General features: G+C 42.4%; 1 protein-coding gene across 1 annotated transcript in view; it reads left to right on the plus strand.

Moving 5' to 3' along the window:
- Positions 1 to 5069: 5069 nt before the first annotated feature.
- Positions 5070 to 19626, plus strand: part of ST6GALNAC3 (ST6 N-acetylgalactosaminide alpha-2,6-sialyltransferase 3) — a 556051-nt gene continuing 541494 nt past the window's right edge. The window contains exon 1 of the mRNA XM_040987216.1: positions 5070 to 5207. Within this exon, the coding sequence (XP_040843150.1) occupies positions 5190 to 5207 (18 nt within the window). The 5' untranslated portion in view covers positions 5070 to 5189. The remainder of the gene's footprint in view (positions 5208 to 19626) is intronic.

Here is a 19626-nt window from a genome sequence, read left to right on the forward strand (position 1 = left end):
CTCCTCCTTTCTGTAGATCTGATTTTCCAATAAAAATAAATAAATATTTAAAAATTGTACTTGCCTTTTGAGTTCAAGAATAGTGGACATTAATGGTGGACACCAATACTGAAAGGAGCATAAATAGACCAAGCTTTGGAAGTAAAGACAAATTACTGAAAAATGAGAATATAAGAGGAAGCCAATTCATCAATTCCCTGCTTCTTAAGCACATGAACCAAACATGCAAATGTTAAATTGAGAAATGAACCAGAATTTTCAGTTTCCTCTGCTTATTAGAGTTTACTGTGAGCCACCTCACACATTTGTTATTTACAGGATATGTTTGGGATTTCTTTAAGTATATTTAGGTATCCTACTTGAAGATTTCTTTGCTTGCATGACGTTGTCCTCCTGCCTTTCCTACACCTCAGACACAGACAGGGAAATTGAGGGTTGGAGGAGAGTACTGGAAAGGTCCGGTATTAACCTTAAAATGAACCCAAATCCAGTTCTCTCTGGAGTGCCTGTGAGGGCCAGATCATTAGAGATTAGACTGGCTCAGTTAGTAAGAGTCCTGACTCCTGTGTGCAGCTGTTCCCATCAGGGCCACCACTGATGCTTTGCAAATACCAAATTTCTACTCTAATATTTTAGGGCAGCAGTGTAACTTAGCCTTGCTCAGAGAATTGTAAGACGAGTGTGTGGAAACACACATGGGAAGAACCTCACAATAAAAAGAAAACAAACTCTGGGAAATGTGGTTAAGAAATATCAGACTCAATTAATAATGGAGCCTTCAATAAGCTTGGAGAAATCCAATACAAACCAAATTCCAACTACATGCCAGTTCTTCCAGCCATATTTACTTTCACATTTTTACATTTAAAATTTCAGGGGAAATTCTGAAGGCAAAATCTGATTAAAATTCTTTTAAGTATGAAAATTAAACATTAATTTCAGTTTTTTTCTCTCAGTAGAAGGCATAATTCTTTTTTTTTTTCTTTGAATGGTTCATTTTTAAAAATTGGAAGACAGAAGCTATGAACTTCCAATATAAAAGGTAGAATTGAATTGAAGTTAAGGCAGAATGTTATAAGAGAAAACATAATATTTTTAAAATGCAATTTTACATTCTGCATAATTTGTCTTGGAGCTCATCCCAGATAAGTATCAAGGATAATGACAAATTCTGGATTAGACTGTGTAAAGGTTTAAAATAGCAGAAATCTCAGGCCTTGGGAATATGAATTGGATGAGATTTTGGGATGACTATTGTCCAAAAGGAGGGAAGTGGAGATTAGCCCCATGTATCAGCATATTCAGAGACATTCTCCCAAAAGCACAGTAGCACATACACTTAGGTACCAATACAGATAAACACACACACATAGACATGGGCAGACATATACTTTTGGATATGAAAAATTTCCTGGGCCTAATTCTGACGGTGCTATGGTTTCTAGAAAAAAAAAATCTGTTCTGGCTCACAATGTAAATAAATGACTTTCCCATAACATTTTCTAATGGGTCTTCCAGTCATAGTCTCCTATGGAAGCATAATTTATACAGTGGATGACAAGAAGTGGTTTATGATATCTTGAATTCATTTAAAACCTCAGATGGGAAAAATTGAGATCAAATTAAAACCTTAATAAATGACTGTGTGTTGAATATAAATATATTAAATTAATGTGTGCAAAATGAAATTGGAAAAGTTATGTGAATCTTCATTCTAGTTCTATTTCTATCATGGAATTGTGTGTTATAACTCTATGAATTACTTGGTAATGGGTTGTTTACAATGAAGCAAAACTGAATTTAAATTGGAAATTTACCCCATGACTTGTCATACCTTATGAAGTCTCAATTTTAAGCATGAGGTTTTTCCTGGTGAAATCTCTGAGGAAAATGATGATGGACCAACTGGAGCCAAGAAGAGCTTTAGAGAGCTGAACTAATGGTAAGGCCTGTGCCCTGGGGTCTCACTGCAGCCAAGCTAAGGCCTACTGGCTTTGCTACAGCCAGCCTGATGCATTAGGTGAAATTCAATGGTGAGTCTTTGATGTGAGATTATTCTCATGACCAGAATATGGTAACAGATTGATTGTTTGGGAGACTTGCATAAGATACACAATAATTTTTTTTGACAGTTATAGCCCAAAGGCCAGGGGATTGAAAACTGCAGATTATCTCTGGGTACACTTGAAAGGTTCTGCATTTATTTGGTACTCACTCTATGTATCCATTTGTTTTTATGAGCAAATCTAAGACAACAAACTAAATTGGAATTATGATGAAAGAATTTGGGCTTGTAACAGACAAGTCAACTGAGAAAGAGGTAGATCCAGAGGTCCCTCGGTTCAAACCCCTACTCCTCCAGTTGCATCCCCACCAGAGCATGCTGCCATCTGCGTGAATGTTGTGAGCATCAGTTGGGATATTGTGCTTATTTGTAAGATGCCTCCATTTGTTGTTGTTTCTGGAAACACAGAATCTTTTGGCTTTAAGTCACATAACTTGAGAGGCAGAAAATTACACTATAGGTTAGATGGAGCTATTCCTGTTGTTTGGCCAGTCTTAACACAAAAATATCCTAGTCCCCAGCTCCCTCTCTTCTTCCTCCCCAAAATTTGGCTGTACCTTCATTCTCTGATAGGTTCAGAGCTTGGTTTTCTTTTCATCCAAAAGTTGGATTGCTTTCAAACAAGCACGAGTGGATCCTCAGAGAAGTGGCTTTTAATACTGTTTTGTGTATTTCTGGTCCAAATTTATTCTAGAACATATTGAGTATATTTTTAGGCTGTTTTATAAATGTCCCTTTATTCCTAGCCTTATTTAGGCATAATTTGTGGATGTTAATTTTTTTATTCAAAATGACATTTTGAAAAGTGCGGGCATGAGTGGGAGTTCACTGGGAAGGCTCCAAACCCATGGACTGAGGGAGGTGGAAAGGCCCCAGCTTGGTGCACCCAAGTCACAAGATGCTAAATGTTTATCCCATTAGTGAAGTTCATCCTTCTGAGACACTTCAAGATCACAACAATCATCCTATTTATATTCTTCCAAAAGTTATGTTTGGAGGAAGTCTTTCTTCTTCAAATGTGCTTCTGCAGAGTTGGCATATATTAAGGTGAGGAGTGTGTTTACAAACACTATTATTTCTGGTAAGGATGAAAAATAAAGGTTATGAAGCTTATTCCAGGTCCACTGGCAAGGAAGTGCTCAGTAGGGCACTTCATGGTAGCAATTCATGTCCAGGCACCAATTCATGCCCCAGTTGCTCTATTTCCCATCCAGCTCCCTGCTTGTGGTCTGGGAAACAGTAGAGGATGGGCCAAAACCGTGGGGCCCTGCATCCATGTGGGAGACCATAAGAAGCTCCTGGCTCCTGACTTCAGATTAGCTTAACTCAGGCCAAGGTGGCCATTTATGGAGTGAACCAGCAAATGAGAGATCTTTGTCTCTTCTCTCTCTGTAAATCTGCCTTTCCAATAAAAATAAACACATCATTAAAAAGCTTATTGCATTAATAAAGGAGTGGCTGAATGCAATAATGGACCTTTCCTTGTCCGCTGAAGACAATGAACTAAAATAACAACTTACGGTACAGTTAAGGAGTCCTTGCTGAAAGAATACTTGATGTCTGACGCGGAGAGAGCAGGGCTGGAGGAAGCTGTGGGGAATCTGGGCTTGGAGTCCCTGGGAATCTAGAAAGAGCAGCTCTCTTAGCAGCAAGCGGCCTAACACAGCAGCCCCAGCCTTCAAAGCTTTCTGTGGCTTGTCTGGTTCCCTCAGGATCTTGAATGTTCTTGTTCAGAAAATGCCAAATTCCTTGAAAACCTTGTTTTTGACTTGTGGTTTGTGAACCAATCTTATGATGCCACAGCTATCACCAGCCTGCTGAGCTTTTCTTGACTATGTAGGCCAACCAGCCAGGGCTTCCAGCAAATGAAATATCTTCTGGGTAAATCTTTTGAGGCTGGTTTAAATTTCTCTGAAGCACCAAGTGGTGCAAATCTGTGTATATATACATGTATATTTATATATATATATAGTATATATACATATATATAGTATATATTCAAAATGCTGTCTTCCCTCTTCTACTTGGCGTTGATGCTACGTTCTCTTCTTTGTAGGACTGAGCTCTCCTTAGCTGACTTTTGCTTGGGAATGGGGTTGTCTGCATCACTGGAAGAGGGCCTCTATAGAAAAGGGGTAGATATGACCCCAAGCGTCTTTCTCACAGGCCTCTTCAGTGGAGAGGCTGTGATGTTTTCCTTCCTGTACGCCACCCCTCTCAGGGACTTCACATTGGGTGGTTCGAAGAGGAACTGTCGATTTCTGAACTTCACAGGAAAGTTTAGCTCTTTGGTTTAACAAAGTTTTAACAAGTTCCTCCATATTCTAAAGGACAAAACAAAATCCTAGACATGTATTTACACACACAGTATACATTTAGCTTCATATATATATGTGGAGCCCGTTGGTAATATGGTTGTATGTGCGTGTGTTTACACACAATCATCTTCCATGAAAAAGCTTGTAGAAGAATGTGCAATGTCCCGCACACCCAAGATCTGATACGGCGTAAGGTTCATGTTTTCCCTGATAGATATTCGTGTTTCTTTTGAACAGTAAACTATTCATTTTAGATAAGCCCATCATGAAATACTGCAGCAGTGATGGCTTCATCTTTTAACATCACGGGGAAACTCTGGCTACATCTGAACAACGCTTTGATGTGCCCAGAGCCTGCAGAGGGGCGATGCCAAGCCCATTTAACTTTTTGAAAAGTGTGAAATGTCTGCCAGGAGCTCTCTGATGTCTGTGGGGAGACCGACGGCAGCAGCAGAAAAGGCCGCTTTCTCTCCCCGGCAGACCCGGGTTCCCTGCCCGCTGCGCGGCGGACCTCGCCGGCGTTGAACCGGGGCACACTTGCAGAAGAAAGGAGCGCGCGCAGCAGGCCGGCGGCTCCGCGGGCCGCCCGGCACGTGACCCGGGGGCGGGGCCGCGCGGGCCGCCAGCCAGTGGCCGCGCCGGGGGCGGGGCCTGGCCGCGCCGCTCGCGCCCCGCTCCCCTTATTTGGGTCTGCGGGAATGTGGGCTGGAGCGGCCGCGCCGCGGTGCCAGCCTCCAGCCTGCTGCCGGGACTGGCCCTGACCAGGCGCGCCCGCTGCTCGGCGGCAGGAGGGCCGGCGGAGCGCCATGGCCTGCATCCTGAAGGTAACGACTCGGAGCTGTGGCTCGGGCGCGTGGTCGGCCAGCCCCCTGAGCGGCGCCCGGCGAGGAGTCCGCCGCGGTCCCACCGCATCCTCATCTCAGTTGTCCTTTCCTGGCAGTGATTTCCTTTTTGTTCCTTTGGCAAACGCTTATGGAGGGAGATTCTGAAACATGCGGCGGGCACAGCTTGCCTTCCCGCCATGCCTGCTTTGCTCGCGCCTGCCTCGAAGGAGCTGCAGGCAGTGGGCTCCGGGGAGTGCAGGGCTGTGTGGAATAATGGTGCTGGCAGGGAGAGGAGCGGGGGTTCCAGAGGGTCCTGCGGCTCTCTTGAGCTCGAGGCCTTCCAGGGGTCCCCGGCGAAGGCAGGAGCGGCTGGGCACGGGCTGCTGAGGAGTGCAGCTGTGGGGAGGGAAGAGGGATGAGAGATATCTGTTGAGCCTTTGGTCATTTGAAGAAAAAAACTTCTGGGCTTTACAGGTAGTCCCCCAGGAGTGAGTTTTCTGTGAGAACTGCTAGCTAGCTCCCGGTGTCATTTGCTCTACTTCAGAAAAGTTTGCAGAATTCTTCAGTGAAGAACCTCGCGCCCTTCTTATGCTCACAATTTGAACCTATAGAACGATACACCCAGTCAAAGCCCACTTGACTTCCAATTGTATGTTACTGTCGTTGAGTTCTTTTTCCAAGGCTGGGTTCTCAGGCCGCGCTGGGCATCTTTCTGAGTTCACAGCCCGTGTCTTCAGGTGGGAGAACTTGGTGTGAGACCATCACTTGAGGAGAAGTTTCCATCCCACTGCACGCTCTAAGTGTCTCACCTGACAGCATGCATCAGGAACATTCATAGCCATAGTGTGAAGGCTTCCTGGACTGGAAGGTGCCAAGGCCTGTTTGTTCCAGGCTGTGGGATATGTGTGCCCCAGAGGAGAATTCCTGCAACAGTTTGCTGTTTCCTTTCAAAGCAGTGTTTGTTTCTCTGAGGGATGATGCCAAGTCATCCACCATAGTAACCTGAAAGTCCTGAGTTCTACTTGCCAGAATCGTCTTCCAACATGCCTTGGTGTTAATGATGGAAATAAGAGGCTAATGTAGGGTAATCTGTTTCCCTTTTCTGAAGTATTAGAGATCAGACATTTCCTGTGACTTCTCTGAACTTGTTCGGTTTGTTTCAGAATGCTTTCCGGGACTTAGCAAATGGTAGTAAAATTATGAGAAGAAAAGTGCATTGAGCTTACAAGACAGAATTTCCAACTGCTAGACTCTTAGCACAAGGACTGAAATATGTCATGAGTCATCACTACCGTTTTTCATGTTGTTAGCCCAAAGGGAAATTGAGGAGCATGTCATTTACTGCTGTGTGTCTTCTTCCCATGTGGTTTGTCCCACTCTCAAGCTGCACATATTCCAAACATCTTTAGTGCACATCCTAAGTTCTAGATGAGTTGGATCCATCAGCCACTTTAAGTATCTTACGGTGGCCTTAGGCAGACTGTTCTCCACCTGGGAAGCAGACAAGTATGTGGCAAAGAGCAAAGGTTTTACACTTGAGAAGTCATTAGTTCAAACTGTGGCTCTGCCCATTGCTACCTGTGTGACCTTGAACAAGTTAGTTAAGTGTCCTGAACCCTAGTTTTCTGACCGTAGGATCGGATGAGATTGTGTGGGGATGAAATAAGACAGGGTAAGGAAAAGACTGTGACATAAGCATTTAATATATGATATTTTTCCCCAACAAATAATTGCTGTTTACTGAATTCTTATTATAGCCTCAGGTTGCTTCATGTCACTCTTACGTGAAACTCTGAAAGTTAAGTATCACTGCTGTGAGCCCCACTTTTATATGAACAGACTGAGTTTCCTGAGCTTAAGAGACTTGTCCAGGAGCACACAGGCGTAAGGGCAGAGTGAGTCTCAGTTCAGACCCAGATTTACCAACTTTAAAGCTCTTCTCTGTACTTCTCCAGATGCTGAGTTACTAAGTTGTCCTCATACTGTTTTCCACTTTTGAGCATGATGGCCTCTTTCTGTAGTGATGATCCAGATGGTCTGGGATGACTTCTTTCATTGTCTCTGATGATCTGGACATACTAGATTGGAGACTAGAAGTTGCTCTCCGAAGACCTGGGTTCAGTGCAAGCTTGGCCTCTTACCTAAGGTTTCAAATAGTAACTACAACTTGGAGCTTTGGTTTTCCTAAATTGTAGTATGCATATAGGCATAATAATTGCTTTACAGAATTGTTATGAGAGTAACACAATTTACTTTATTTTAAGTGAAATATTTTCTGTGTAAGCTGACCCTGGACAGTTGTTATGTGTTGGGAAAGGATTTTTCTCTGCTCTCTTACTGTTGGTGCTTTGGCCACGTGATTAAACTAACAAAAGGCAGATAAACAGGAGAGAATAATACAAATTTTGTTTGATGTCAGTGTTTTTGTGTTTACACAGAGGATTTTGTATGTGTAAGAGGAAGACTTAAAGGGGTAGACCTGAGAGCTTATATACTACTTTAGCAAACGTTGATAAAGGATGGAGATATATGATAAAGAAAAAACAAAAACAAGTTTAGAATAGGGGCAGTAAATTGAGGGAAACCGACTGAAAACTATATAGGGGAAATGAATGAGAAATAAGGATTTTTCTGTAGGTTTGTACTAATTTAGTTTGGTGTTGACTCCCCAACTTTGGTTAAAAACATGTTTTCTTCTTGGTGTAGGAGAACTTCTACATTTAGGGAGGAAGGAAGGAAGGAAGGGGAGAGATTAAGGGAGGGAGAAGGAGAGTGCCAGAGAGTGAGAGAGTGGGAGAACGAGAGAGTAAGAGAGTAAGAGAGAAAGAGAGAGAGAAAGGGAGAAAGTGATCGAGCTCTTTTTGCGTGTAGTCTTCTGGGTTGCCTGCACCTTTAAGTCATCAGTATGCAGAGGTGTACTATATTGGGAAGGCCTAATCTGGTTGCTCTCACATCAAAGTGTATAAAAACCTTTGGCCTCATTCTCAAGTGGTTTACAATATAGTATGGGAGATGAAACAGTAAATGAATGTTTATGTTGTGATGCAAAGAAAAAAGTAGCATAAGTATGAGGAAGACATAATAGAAACACAGAGGGAGAGAGAGTGAACCTTGTCATTGGGTATTCAAAACAGGATTGCTGCTGATTGAATCGGAATTGGGACGTGAACACTGGGGTGGGATTTACTGTGATAGGCTTTGCATTTTGAAAGATAACTTTTGATGTAGTGCCAGCTTAATGTGTGGGTTTATACTTTAATTTCAACAGATCTTGAAGTAGATTTTCCTATCTGTTTGGATGTATGAGAAGACTGAAATACAGAGTTGTAAAGTATCATTATTGTGTATGTAACAGTGACCTTAAAAATGGGAAACTGACACACTACAAGAAGCCATGTCAGCTAATGTTGGTCTTTTGCGGGGAGAGGGTGCTCTTTCCTCCAGGCGTCCTAAAGCCCCACTCTGGGCATGCATGGGGCTGGTTCTTCGAGTGAAGATCATCTCATGGTCACTTGTACTCAATGCATATAGGATGAGATTTCAAGTCAGAAATATATAGATTTTCAGTATACCACTAGATAGTTGTAGAACTGCAAACAAGTTTCTTTATTTTGCTGCCCCTGTGTGAAAAATGGGGATAAATATGCATTCCTTATTGAGTTTGCTCTGGGAGTTCAGTGAGAATACTTGTTAATTAGTTATACTCAGAATGCAAAATCAAAAAAACCTGCCAGTCTTAGTGAGTTTATTTCTTTCTGTGTTCCTGGTTAGGCAGCTTGCTCTTTGATTAGCTCTATAACTTAATAAGCTATCAAATCAAAGGCCAGCCTGTTTCCATCAACAGGCTGTGATGGCTCTGGACAGCCCCAGAGTCCTCACTGGATCTTCTGCTATGAGCTGCCCCATCAAAGAAAAAGCACAGGGAAAATCTCACAGATGTTAAAGAGTCATTGAAACTTGGTAGACAAGATCATTATCTGTTTTAATTTGCAGTTATTTGATTATTGGCGAAGTTAAACTTTTAAACTTGTATTGGGCACTCATCTTCCTTAATGCAAATGCTTTACATTTTTATTTAGTGAAAAGGGTTCATTATTACCTTTTAAGATTTCAGTTTTTGCTAAGCGTTTTTTTTTTTTCCTCGCAGTGACTTGTATACTTTTGATAGTTAACAACTATCTGATAAGTTACATTACATTTTGCACCTAATATGGAAGTAGATGCAGAATGGACATGTGGACACAAGATATTTGTGAGTCATTTCTGCCTTGGGAAAGATTATGGTTTTGCCAGGCTGCTTAGGAAGCAGTGAGATGATAATGTAATAGATGCGTGACTGAGCTACTGTTATCATGTCTCCAGTCACTTGTCTTTATGTGTTTATCTAGAAAGATGGGAAATTGAATGGATGATGATATGAACTTAGCAACTTGAGCTCTTGTCCTTTACCGTTTGTCCCATTCCTGCCCCAGACCTAGTCCTTCACCATACTGCATCAATTCAGTCTTAGGAAGATTTCTGGAGTCTTCCCATTGCTCTGCAATTTTATTCTCTCTGTCCTGTTCAGACCTGGTGTTTGGTCTGTGCTTTTACATATTCATCTATCTTTTAGGCTTCTCCCATGCTTTTCCCCTTTCTATTTTATGTCCAGGGCATGGTACTAATATGCAATCCCAATCAAGCCATTTGGAGAACTGAACATTTAGATTGGCATGACAGTCAAACTCCTTCAAAAATTGGCCCCTTCCCATTCATGTGGCCTCATTATTTGCTCTGTCCAATGGTCCATATACACTGTGTAAAGATAGTCCACACATCTCTAAATGTTTTATTCCCCTTCACTGCTCTGTGTGTTTGTGGTATAGTGGAGGGATCAAGAAACTGAGTAATGTGGTCACATCAATCTGTCCCAGGTATGACATCTACAACCTTCTTTCCTTATCTGTGAAATGGGAACAGAATAGTGCCCAAGAGGAGTAAATGAGCTGCTTTCTCTGTAGCAGGACCTGGATAGGATGAGTCCTGAAGATTCGGAGCTCTTATTTGTTATTGTACATGCTGAGTGCATCTGATGGGGTGGTCTCCACAAGTCTGACTTCATGGGGCAAGGGATGGAAAGGCATTGCCTTACCTCGCTTGACTTCCCTAAGAACTAGCCTGGCTCTTAGAAGATGCTCTTCAAGTGTTTATTGAGTGTATAAATGGTATTATTTAATTTTTTTAAGATGTCAGTTGCACATATGGAGTGGATACTTTTTCGTGGAGATAATACGGATTTTCAGTTGAAGGAATAGCAAGAACTCATCAGTTTGCTTCTTAAGTTGTTTTTATTGTATATCAGTGATTACTTCTCTTGTAGAATCTGGAGCCAATTTGAAATGTGGTGGGGGTGGGGAGAAAGAACAGGACTGGAAGAGAGGAAGATGAGAACGATAGATTCCCCAGACGAATGGAAATAACCAACCAAAACAAAAGCCAGGCAGCCACAACCATGCAACTGTGTAGTGCCCTAACTGTGAAACTTTGGAAATAATATGACTTCAGTGAGACAGGAAAGCCATAGAGACTTCCCAGGTACACAGATGATAAATCTGACACTCTCGGCTAACCCCACGCGCAGCTCTGAGATGAGGTGCTTTGTCTAATAAATCTGCTGTGACATTCCTCACCACTGCCTGGAGAATGCTGAGGGCCCGGGAGTCGCCTGGCCTGGTTTTCTGTCTGTGGTGGCTGAGCTGAGGCTTTTGCTGTGTACGTTAATGCACTTTGGTGGACCAGCTACTTGTGTAAAGCGGGGCTCTTTGAACAAATTGATAAAGGCAACCACAGTAGTTACCATTTATTAATCAGCCAGAATGCTCAGGCTGGGGCCTGGACTGAGTAGGCTTTGATTACACAAGATACTGAATTTTAGAAAAGCTGGGGAAGTTTGCTCTGGGCCTATTGGCCTAGGAGTGGTAGAGGTATGCTGGGCTGCAGCCCTGCGCTGTGTCGTGCGGCTTTTACTGCCAAAGCAGTACGGGGCTTTGGTTTTGTGTCAGTGATTCTCCCCCTGGCAATCCTCTGACTCCACCCGCCTGTTACAGACCATAATTTTTCTGTGAGTTGTTTTGATTTGTTCCTTCCTGAGTTTCTTTTGTTACAAACAAACTTGGCTGGCGGGGGGGGGGGGGGGGAGCTGTGCACCAAGACTGGGGAGACATGAAGAGGTTAGTTCTTGTATCTGATAATGTGTTGCCTGTGGCTCTTGGACTCCTCCGGTGAACCCCTGCTTTTAGAGGTGGAGGTGAGGACAAGGCTGGAGTGAGGGCAAGAACAGGATTGGACTTGGCCTGAGGCCATGCTTCAGGGCACCTCCAAAACTTTAGGAAGAGGCCCAAGCATTTCTGTAAAAATTCTATTTTCTGTAAAAATAGAAAAATTCTCTATTCACTTTCTTAAAGAGATCCACAAATTGTTCAAATTTCAAGCTCCCCAGTGGAGATCAGTCCATAGTGTAGTACTGAAACCAAAAGGGAATGTGCTGTGCATATAGGAAGTGAAAAGGGCAAAACTCTTATGAATATTATTAATAATGATAGCAATAATAATGATGGAATCCGGGAAGCCTGTCATGGAGGTAGGTGGAGGAAAGGAGGGGCTTCCATCTGAGAACCAAGGTGGTCTATATTTGACTTCTCAGGTTACAAAATCTCTCCAGGAATGAAAGTGTCTTAGTGAGAATTTAACACACACTTATGCCTGGGAGCTAGATGGAGGGCAAGTTCAGATCACCAGCTATCAGAAAGAGTGGAGGAAGATGTTTTTCTGAATTGGAAGGCTACCAGGATCTGCCTCCTGAAAGCTGTTGTGTGTGCCTTGCTTGTGAAAGGTTGTTATACAGTTGATGGGATAGCTAAACACTGTTGGTCTCTAGCCATCCTGCTGTACATGTTTTATGCATTTTACTGCCAATTAGCACCTTCACTGGAATAGGGAAAGGAAGAAGGAAGAGGTGAACCCCAAATGCTGAATTCCTGTCGTTACAGCAGCTCTACACAGGGTTTTCAGTGCAGGAAGGTGGATAAGGTAAAGGCATTATCTGTGATTTCACTACATGTCTTCTAGTCCAGAACTAAGTAGGCTCTGGTTCTTATTTTAAACAGATTTGAAATTGCCAAGTCTGGGACCTTGGCCTGTGCAAGGGACCAGCATGAATTGTAGCCTCAGGGTAGGCAATGCTGTCTGAGAGACTCTTTGCCACACACTCTGTATCTTCAGGTTCCCTTTCATTTCCTGTGTGATGCGGAGGGGGTGGAGGCCCACAACATCTGGTACTAGGAGGTGTGGGGGAGAGGTTGACCCCTTGTAGAGATTGTTCAGAGGCCAGGAAGAAAGAGACATCCTGTACTTGGCAACTTCTAGTGTTTGTGTAAAGTTAGTGTGTGTGTGTGTGTGTGTGTGATGCATAGCAAATACAAAAATGAGGAGTTTTCGAAAAGTTCAGAGAAATACGAGATTATGAAAAATAAGGCATGTACTTCAATTTTTTTTTGGCAAATAAATGTATCTTTTAAAAATACTTTCAAAATTTATTTCAGAGGCAGCGAGGCTGACATATACATAGATATACCAGCCACTATGTCATGCCCCAAATGCCTGCAATGGCTGAACTGGGCAGGCCATGGCTGGATCCTAGAGCAGGGAACTCAGTTTAGGTCTAGCACGCGGTGGGCAGGAACTCTGTGTTTGGAGCCATCACCACTGCCTCCAAGGGCCTCCATCAGCAGGCATTTGGAGTTGGGAGCAGAGGTAGTTACTGAACACAAGTGCTTCAGTATCAGAGATGGCATCTTAATTGGCCAAATACCTGCTTCCAAAAAATTCTCGTTTCATTTCAGTTTACACAAACTTTATGAATTACTCATGGATATGTTCATGTTTATTCAGTTATATCTTAATATTTAGTTAGAGGTGAAACCAATGTACATCAAGTGCTTTTCTGGAAGGCCTTTCTCTTTAGTTCAGACTGTTTTGTTTCTTGCTGAATTTGCTAACTGTGCACGCACCAGACACAAAATAGAAAACTTGTTTGATCAGTTATGGAAACTGTATTTGCATCTTGCTGTGAGGAAGAAATTAGAGGTAAAAACTTGTGCATCTTTGGTTTTGGATGGGTCATGGTATGAGACTGAGGCTTGGTTATGGAACTTATTTCAGGCACATATGCATTTTTTATTTGAGGGAACAGACAGAGAGAGAGAGAGAAAGAGAGAAAACGATCTTCCATTTTCTGTTCATTTCCTAAATGGCTACAAAGGCTGGAGCTAAAGCAATCTGAAGCCAGGAGTGAGGAGCTAGGAGCCTCTTTGAGGTCTCCCATGTGGGTACAAGGTCCTAAGGCTTTGGAGCATCCTGTGATGCTTTCCCAGGTCAGAATCAGAGACTTGGATCAGAAGTAGAACAGCTGGGACATGAATAAGTTCCTATATGGGATGTTGGTGGTTGGAGGTGGCAGATTAATTTATTGAGCCACTTCACAACCCTCATTTTAGGTTCTTAAGAACTGAAACCAGCAGGTGGCTGTTCTGAAATGATTCCTATTCTTGGGACAAGTGAGAGATGCACCTGTGGATAGCAGGGCTGTGAGTCCTGGTGTCATTTTTGGGGTATGCCTGGCCTAGCACTGGGCTGGATTGTAAGTGAAGAGAAATAAAATCTTTGCATGAAGGGCTCACTGTATCAAAGAATAGCCAAAGATGGGGTTAGTAAGAAGACCACAGGATGCAGAGGTCAGAGATGGTCTTACTGTGAATACAATTCCAGCTCTGTGATGAATACAAGTAATAAATATGTTAGTTTTATGCAATTGGCAGAACCACCAGTGAATGTAATTCCTATTTCCAATAGTTCGTTTTCTAATTACAGTATTACAGCAAAAAGAAGCATGTAGAATTTAATATTTAGCTTAATGCAGTACATCCAAAATATCATTTCATTATGTGATTAACATAAAATTATTAACGAACTACCTATATCCTTTTTTCATAAGCAGTCTTCAAACTTGGTGCATATTTAACGATCACAGCATCTTATTTAAGATGCTGTATTTTGATCAGAAACACTTGGTTTTAATCTATATTTTATTCATTTGAAGTAGACAAGTAGATTTGTAGATGTAGCTCACTTCAGTTATTTGTATATCAGTTTTTAAATGTACATTAATTAAATGAAAATAAATTAAAAAGCAGGTCCTTAATTGGCTCAGCCACATTTCAGTGTTCAGTATATATATCCTGCTAGTTGTTGTGCTGCATAACAGGTCTGTCCTCACGCTGAAAAGAGACTACCAACTCAGGGAGCAATGAGAGTAGTGTAAGAGGGGTGGGGAAAGGACTGTCCACCAAGTTGGGATCAGAATGTAGGACACACATGTTGATTAAGTTCTGGCAGCCAAAGGCAGGCAAGTCGTGAGTGAATGCCTGACCTGAGAACAGAACCCCTGTGAGCCTTTGATGGACCCTTGAAATCTCATCTGAAAATGGGGTCCTGGGACTCTCCATATCCGGAGCCTGATTTCTCCCAGGTGTTGTGCAGCTGTGACTGCTCCCCAGGGGACGCTGCTTCATGGCATGTGTGAGTGGCTCTTTGGTCTCAGTGTGGTAGTGTGAATCCCTGCAGGCTTTGAGGTCAGAGACAGACTTTCTGCACTTTTTTTTCAGCTGTTTGGTTAGTCCAGGGGAGGAGGAGTGCACATCTGGGGCCAATTTAGATGTCCAGAATAAACCACAAATCTTCTTTTAAGTTAAGAGAGTAAAGCAGATAGGGTTCCTTTGCACATTTTGCTTATTTTCCGTTGCTGGTGTGTGTATAAATTGAGTAGAAGATCCACCAGTGCTTAGAACAAGTTTATGAATCTGAAGCGCTATTTTGCCTGTACTTTCATGTTGTCTTCCTGTCCTGCTTCAGCAAAGTTTCCTAGTTTGTACAGTGTTTGCACTTTCTTCCAAGCTGACCTTTACGTTGTAATAATAGCAGTAGGTGTCATTTACTGTGTACATTCTCTGAATCAGACAGCCTATCAGGATGTTTACAGATATTTATTATCTTACAACAAATTTTTAGGATGGGGAGTATCACATTCACCAGACTGGGGAGAAAAGTTTGGTTCGTATAACTTAACAACCTAATTCATGTCAGTGTGATAGAATGGCAGAGTTGGTACACTGCTGCCCCAGGGTTTGTTCTGGCTTGCTAGCTGGTTTCTGTATCGCCTGTGAATTAGAGTGGTTTTTGCATTTTATAGGGGTTGAAAAAAATCAAAGGAAGAATGACATTTCGTGACACATGAAAATAATTTCAGTATTGGTGTCCATAAATAAAGTTTTATTGGAACATAGCCAGGCTTTCTCATTTCCTGTTTCCTGTGTTTACTTTCATACCACAATGGCGGAGTTGAGAGGCCCACGTGGGGATATTTATGATTTGTCTTTTTACAGATAAGATTTTCCAGCCCCTGTGGTAGACAATAAGAACCAGGGTCAAGGTCAGTGTAGTTCTTCCAGGTATGGCTGGCACCAGTCCTGGAGCCTCACATGGTAGATATTGGTGCAACTTACTGAACCAAGCACTCCATGTGGCAGAGGAGGCTGAAGTTTAGAGAGGACAGGAAATGCTCCCAAAGTCACGTGGTGGCACTGAAATTCAGATCCAGGGTCTTGCTAAGAAATACCCTGGCCCAAGTGCTGCTCTAGCTGAACTGTGTCAGGACTCTGGTTGGCAAATTACACTGAGATTGCTGGAGCCTACTCCCAGAGTTTCTGATTCCTTCTGGCTGGGATAAGGCCAGATGATTTGCATCTCTAACAGCCTTGGGCTAATGCTGATTCCCTCTCTGAGAACCCTACCATGTGACATACAACTCAATAAAGGGAAGCTGCAGAGCAAGGATTCAAACCTGTGATTTTCCCCAAAAGAGATGGACTAAACTGACTAGACTTAAGTCAATTTAGAAATTTATGCCCTGTGCATTCCAATCCTGAACCCTATTTCCCCCAGATATTTTAGGCATAGTAATCATTTGATGTCTGCCTCCATCATTCTCATTAAGCCATACATTTTCTTAGGTACCAGGTCCTGGGTCACATGGTGTGGTGAAAACCTTGTACCACTGTGCCTGGCAGCAAGGTGCAGGGCCTGGAGTGAACTCATGCTTTTCTGCAGTCAGATTATGATAATTTTCAAACCAAGGGATTTAATTCCTGCTGACTGTGTATCAAATCTTTCTTATTCTGTGGCCTCCTCATTTTTGGTTGGCTACCTGAGAGTCAGGGGTTCAGGAAACAGCTTTTGTAGTCAAAATGTGCTGCCTTCGGTCACAAAAGTTAATTAATCATTGTCTGAGTTCCTTTTCTTTATTATTGGCTTAGTCTCATATTTAAAAAGCCATTATTTAAGGATTAGGAATGGGAAGAGAGAAGGCTGGTGTAAGGCGATAGCTTTTTTTAAAAAAGTTTTTGATGATTCATAGCATTGTTTGGGATTTTAATAAGTAACAAAAACCTTTGAAAATTGCTGACTTCATTTCTTCTTTCAGGATCATGTTGGTGAGGAGTAGGAAAAGGATCTGTAAAGTCTTCCCTTTTGCTTTCCCATGCCTCTCCATTTCTATGCTTTAGGTGCTGACAACCTGGTTTTTTATTATTATTATTATTCTTGCGTTTCACCTCTGGCCTCCTTGCCCCTTCCCAATTGAGGAGTTGTAGGGCTTATTAGCTAATAGGTCTCAAGGACTAGAATCTCAGGCATAGAGAAGAGAAGCTGCGTACTACTCTATTACCAATAGAAAACACCCTCTTTTAAGAGTCCCAAGATTTAGGCTATTCTGTTAGGAATTCTGCTCTAGAAAATATGAATCATTTTTATGCCTAGCATAAAACCAATGACCTGGCACTCATGGCATCTATGATGTCACCGCTCCCACCTGTGCCATGGCCTGGAGGCTGATTTTACACCTACTGCTGTTTGCTCTTTGATTGCTGACCTCCGTAACCCTCTTGTCCTTCCTTTTTGCACATTTCTAGGAGAAAATCCATTTCCCAGAGGCAGAGAGAGTAAGTACCTGAACCTTGGCATCCTTATGTCTGCTCCCTTATTTATTTTTTTCCTCATTCTTTTAACTGAAACTAAAAGAACTATCCTGGGTTATGTTGCTTAATTATTTGTTCCTCACCTGGTTTGACGTTGATTTGATTTTGCCATGCTGCTTACCCTCAGCTGCTGGGTTGGTGGCTTGAGCTGAGCCAAGATTTCTATAGGTGACTTTTAACTTGTTGGCCAATTAAGTTTGTTTTCTGCAGAAGGATCTTTGACTTGTGATATTAAAGCTTTATTTAAAGGCATCACATTGAGACCATATATTGTAGACGTCTGTATTGCAACCATTGAAATGTCAGGGTGTATTCTTCTGAATTTATATAGGATAAAACAAACTGTGTTTGACCTTTTTATCCCTCCACCTATTTTCAACAAATAGAGATGTGTGAAAAGGAAGTTTATTTTTCAAGCATTTAGAATCCAGGCTATGTGGGTGAGAGGAGATGTGGAGAGGCTGGAGATAAAGAAGATTCAAAGAACAAAGGGGACTGAGGATCTGTGTGAATAGTTACAATAATAGTATCATATCTGCTCTTTGCTTACATGTACTCTATGGGGCTACACAGTCATTATTTTGCATAATACTTATAAGTGCTTCAGGTAGATGCTATTATACATTCAATATGGATGAGAAGATTGAGACTGAGAGAGAGAGAAAGAGAGAGAGAGAGAGCCCAGAAAGGCTCAGTCACATATCTGGTACAAGATGGGCTACATTTTTAAAAAAAGATTTATTTATTTTTATTGGAAAGGTGGATATTCAGAGAGAAGGAGAGACATAGAGAAAGATCTTCTGTCCGATGGTTCACTCCCCAAGTGACCACAATGGCCGGAGTTGAGCCAATCTGAAGCCAGGAGCTGGGAGCTTCCTCCGGGTATCCCACACAGGTACAGTGTCCCAAGGCTTAGGGCCGTCCTTGACTGCTTTCCCAGGCCACAAGCAGGGAGCTGGATGGGAAGCAGGGCAGCCGGGATTAGAACTGGTGCCCATATAAGATCCCAGAATGTTCAAGGCAAGGACTTTAACCACTATGTTATCACACTGGGCCTGTGGGCTAGGTTTTAAATCACACAGGGACAGACCTGATGGGATTAATCTCCTTGAATGAGGGCTGGAGGAGATTGAGCTCATCAGCGACTGGCTGGGGTGTGGCAGGCAGTCTCTCTTCTTGAGTGCTCATTTTTTTATGTACTCTTCATCGCGCATTCCCTGGAGTAACAACAGAGAAACCCAGAATGATCATTTAAAAACTGACTCAGATCATGGGAGCTCCCTGCTCCTTTCTATGGAGCAGGGTGCTCATGATCTTGCCCTACTACCCCTAAGGCTTTATCTGATATGCTTTAGTCTTGGGCTTCTTAGCATTCTGTTCTTTTTTTTGGACCGTGTTAAGCTCTTTCCTGTTTGAGCCTGTCCAGGGGTGCTGCTCCTCTGTCTGTCTACTATTTACCTCACCACTCAGTTTTTAAAAATTTTTATTTGAAAGACAGATTTACAGAGAGAAGGAGAGATAGACATGGAAGGTCTTTCATCTGTTGGTTTACTCCCCAGATGGACACAACAGCCAGAACCAGGTTGATCTGAAGCCAGGAGCCAAGTGCATCTGGGTTTCCTTTGTCAGTGTGGGCTCTCAAGGGTTTGAGCCATCCTCTACTGCTTTTTCAGGCCATAGGCAGTGAGCTGGATCAGAAGTGGAACATCAAGGACAGAAACAAGTGCCCACATGGGATGCCTACATCATAGGGTGGAGGATTAGCCTGTTGAGTCATTGTGTTGGCCCCAGGCAGTTATTCTTGAGGTCCTTTCTGCTCATTTTTCAAGCTTCAGAGTGTAGTTTGCTTCTTGGAATTGCACTTTGCTGATAATGCTAATCACTTAGCTTCCTTCTTAGTTTTCCTATTATATTTCCCTATTAATGTCCATTTGACTTTCTTAAGAAATGTGTACCTGTATACTTGTTGGTTTATCTGCTAGTCCAAAGACCAAAGGGTAGAGAGTGTAGCTGTTTTGTTTATCACTTTTTATCTAACATCTAGGCGAGTGTAATCAGTAAGCAAGAGGATTAACTTCAAGTGTAGATACCATTTGGAAAAAATATGGTGGAAGAAAGGGATGGACATTTTGGTAAATGGTGAGAAATTGTGAATGCCTGTCTTTGAGGACTGAAAGAAATGGTACAGCTGGATTCAGATCTTGAAGGATTACATAGAGATATAAATTATCATTCAGAGATGGGGAGCATCAGTGTGTCTTAAGTAGGTTGGAAATGTTGTGGAGATATTG

The sequence above is a fragment of the Ochotona curzoniae genome, unplaced genomic scaffold (genome assembly GCF_017591425.1).
Source record: "Ochotona curzoniae isolate NIBS_2020 unplaced genomic scaffold, NIBS_Ocur_1.0 contig_4612, whole genome shotgun sequence".
In the NCBI taxonomy this organism is placed as follows: domain Eukaryota; kingdom Metazoa; phylum Chordata; class Mammalia; order Lagomorpha; family Ochotonidae; genus Ochotona; species Ochotona curzoniae.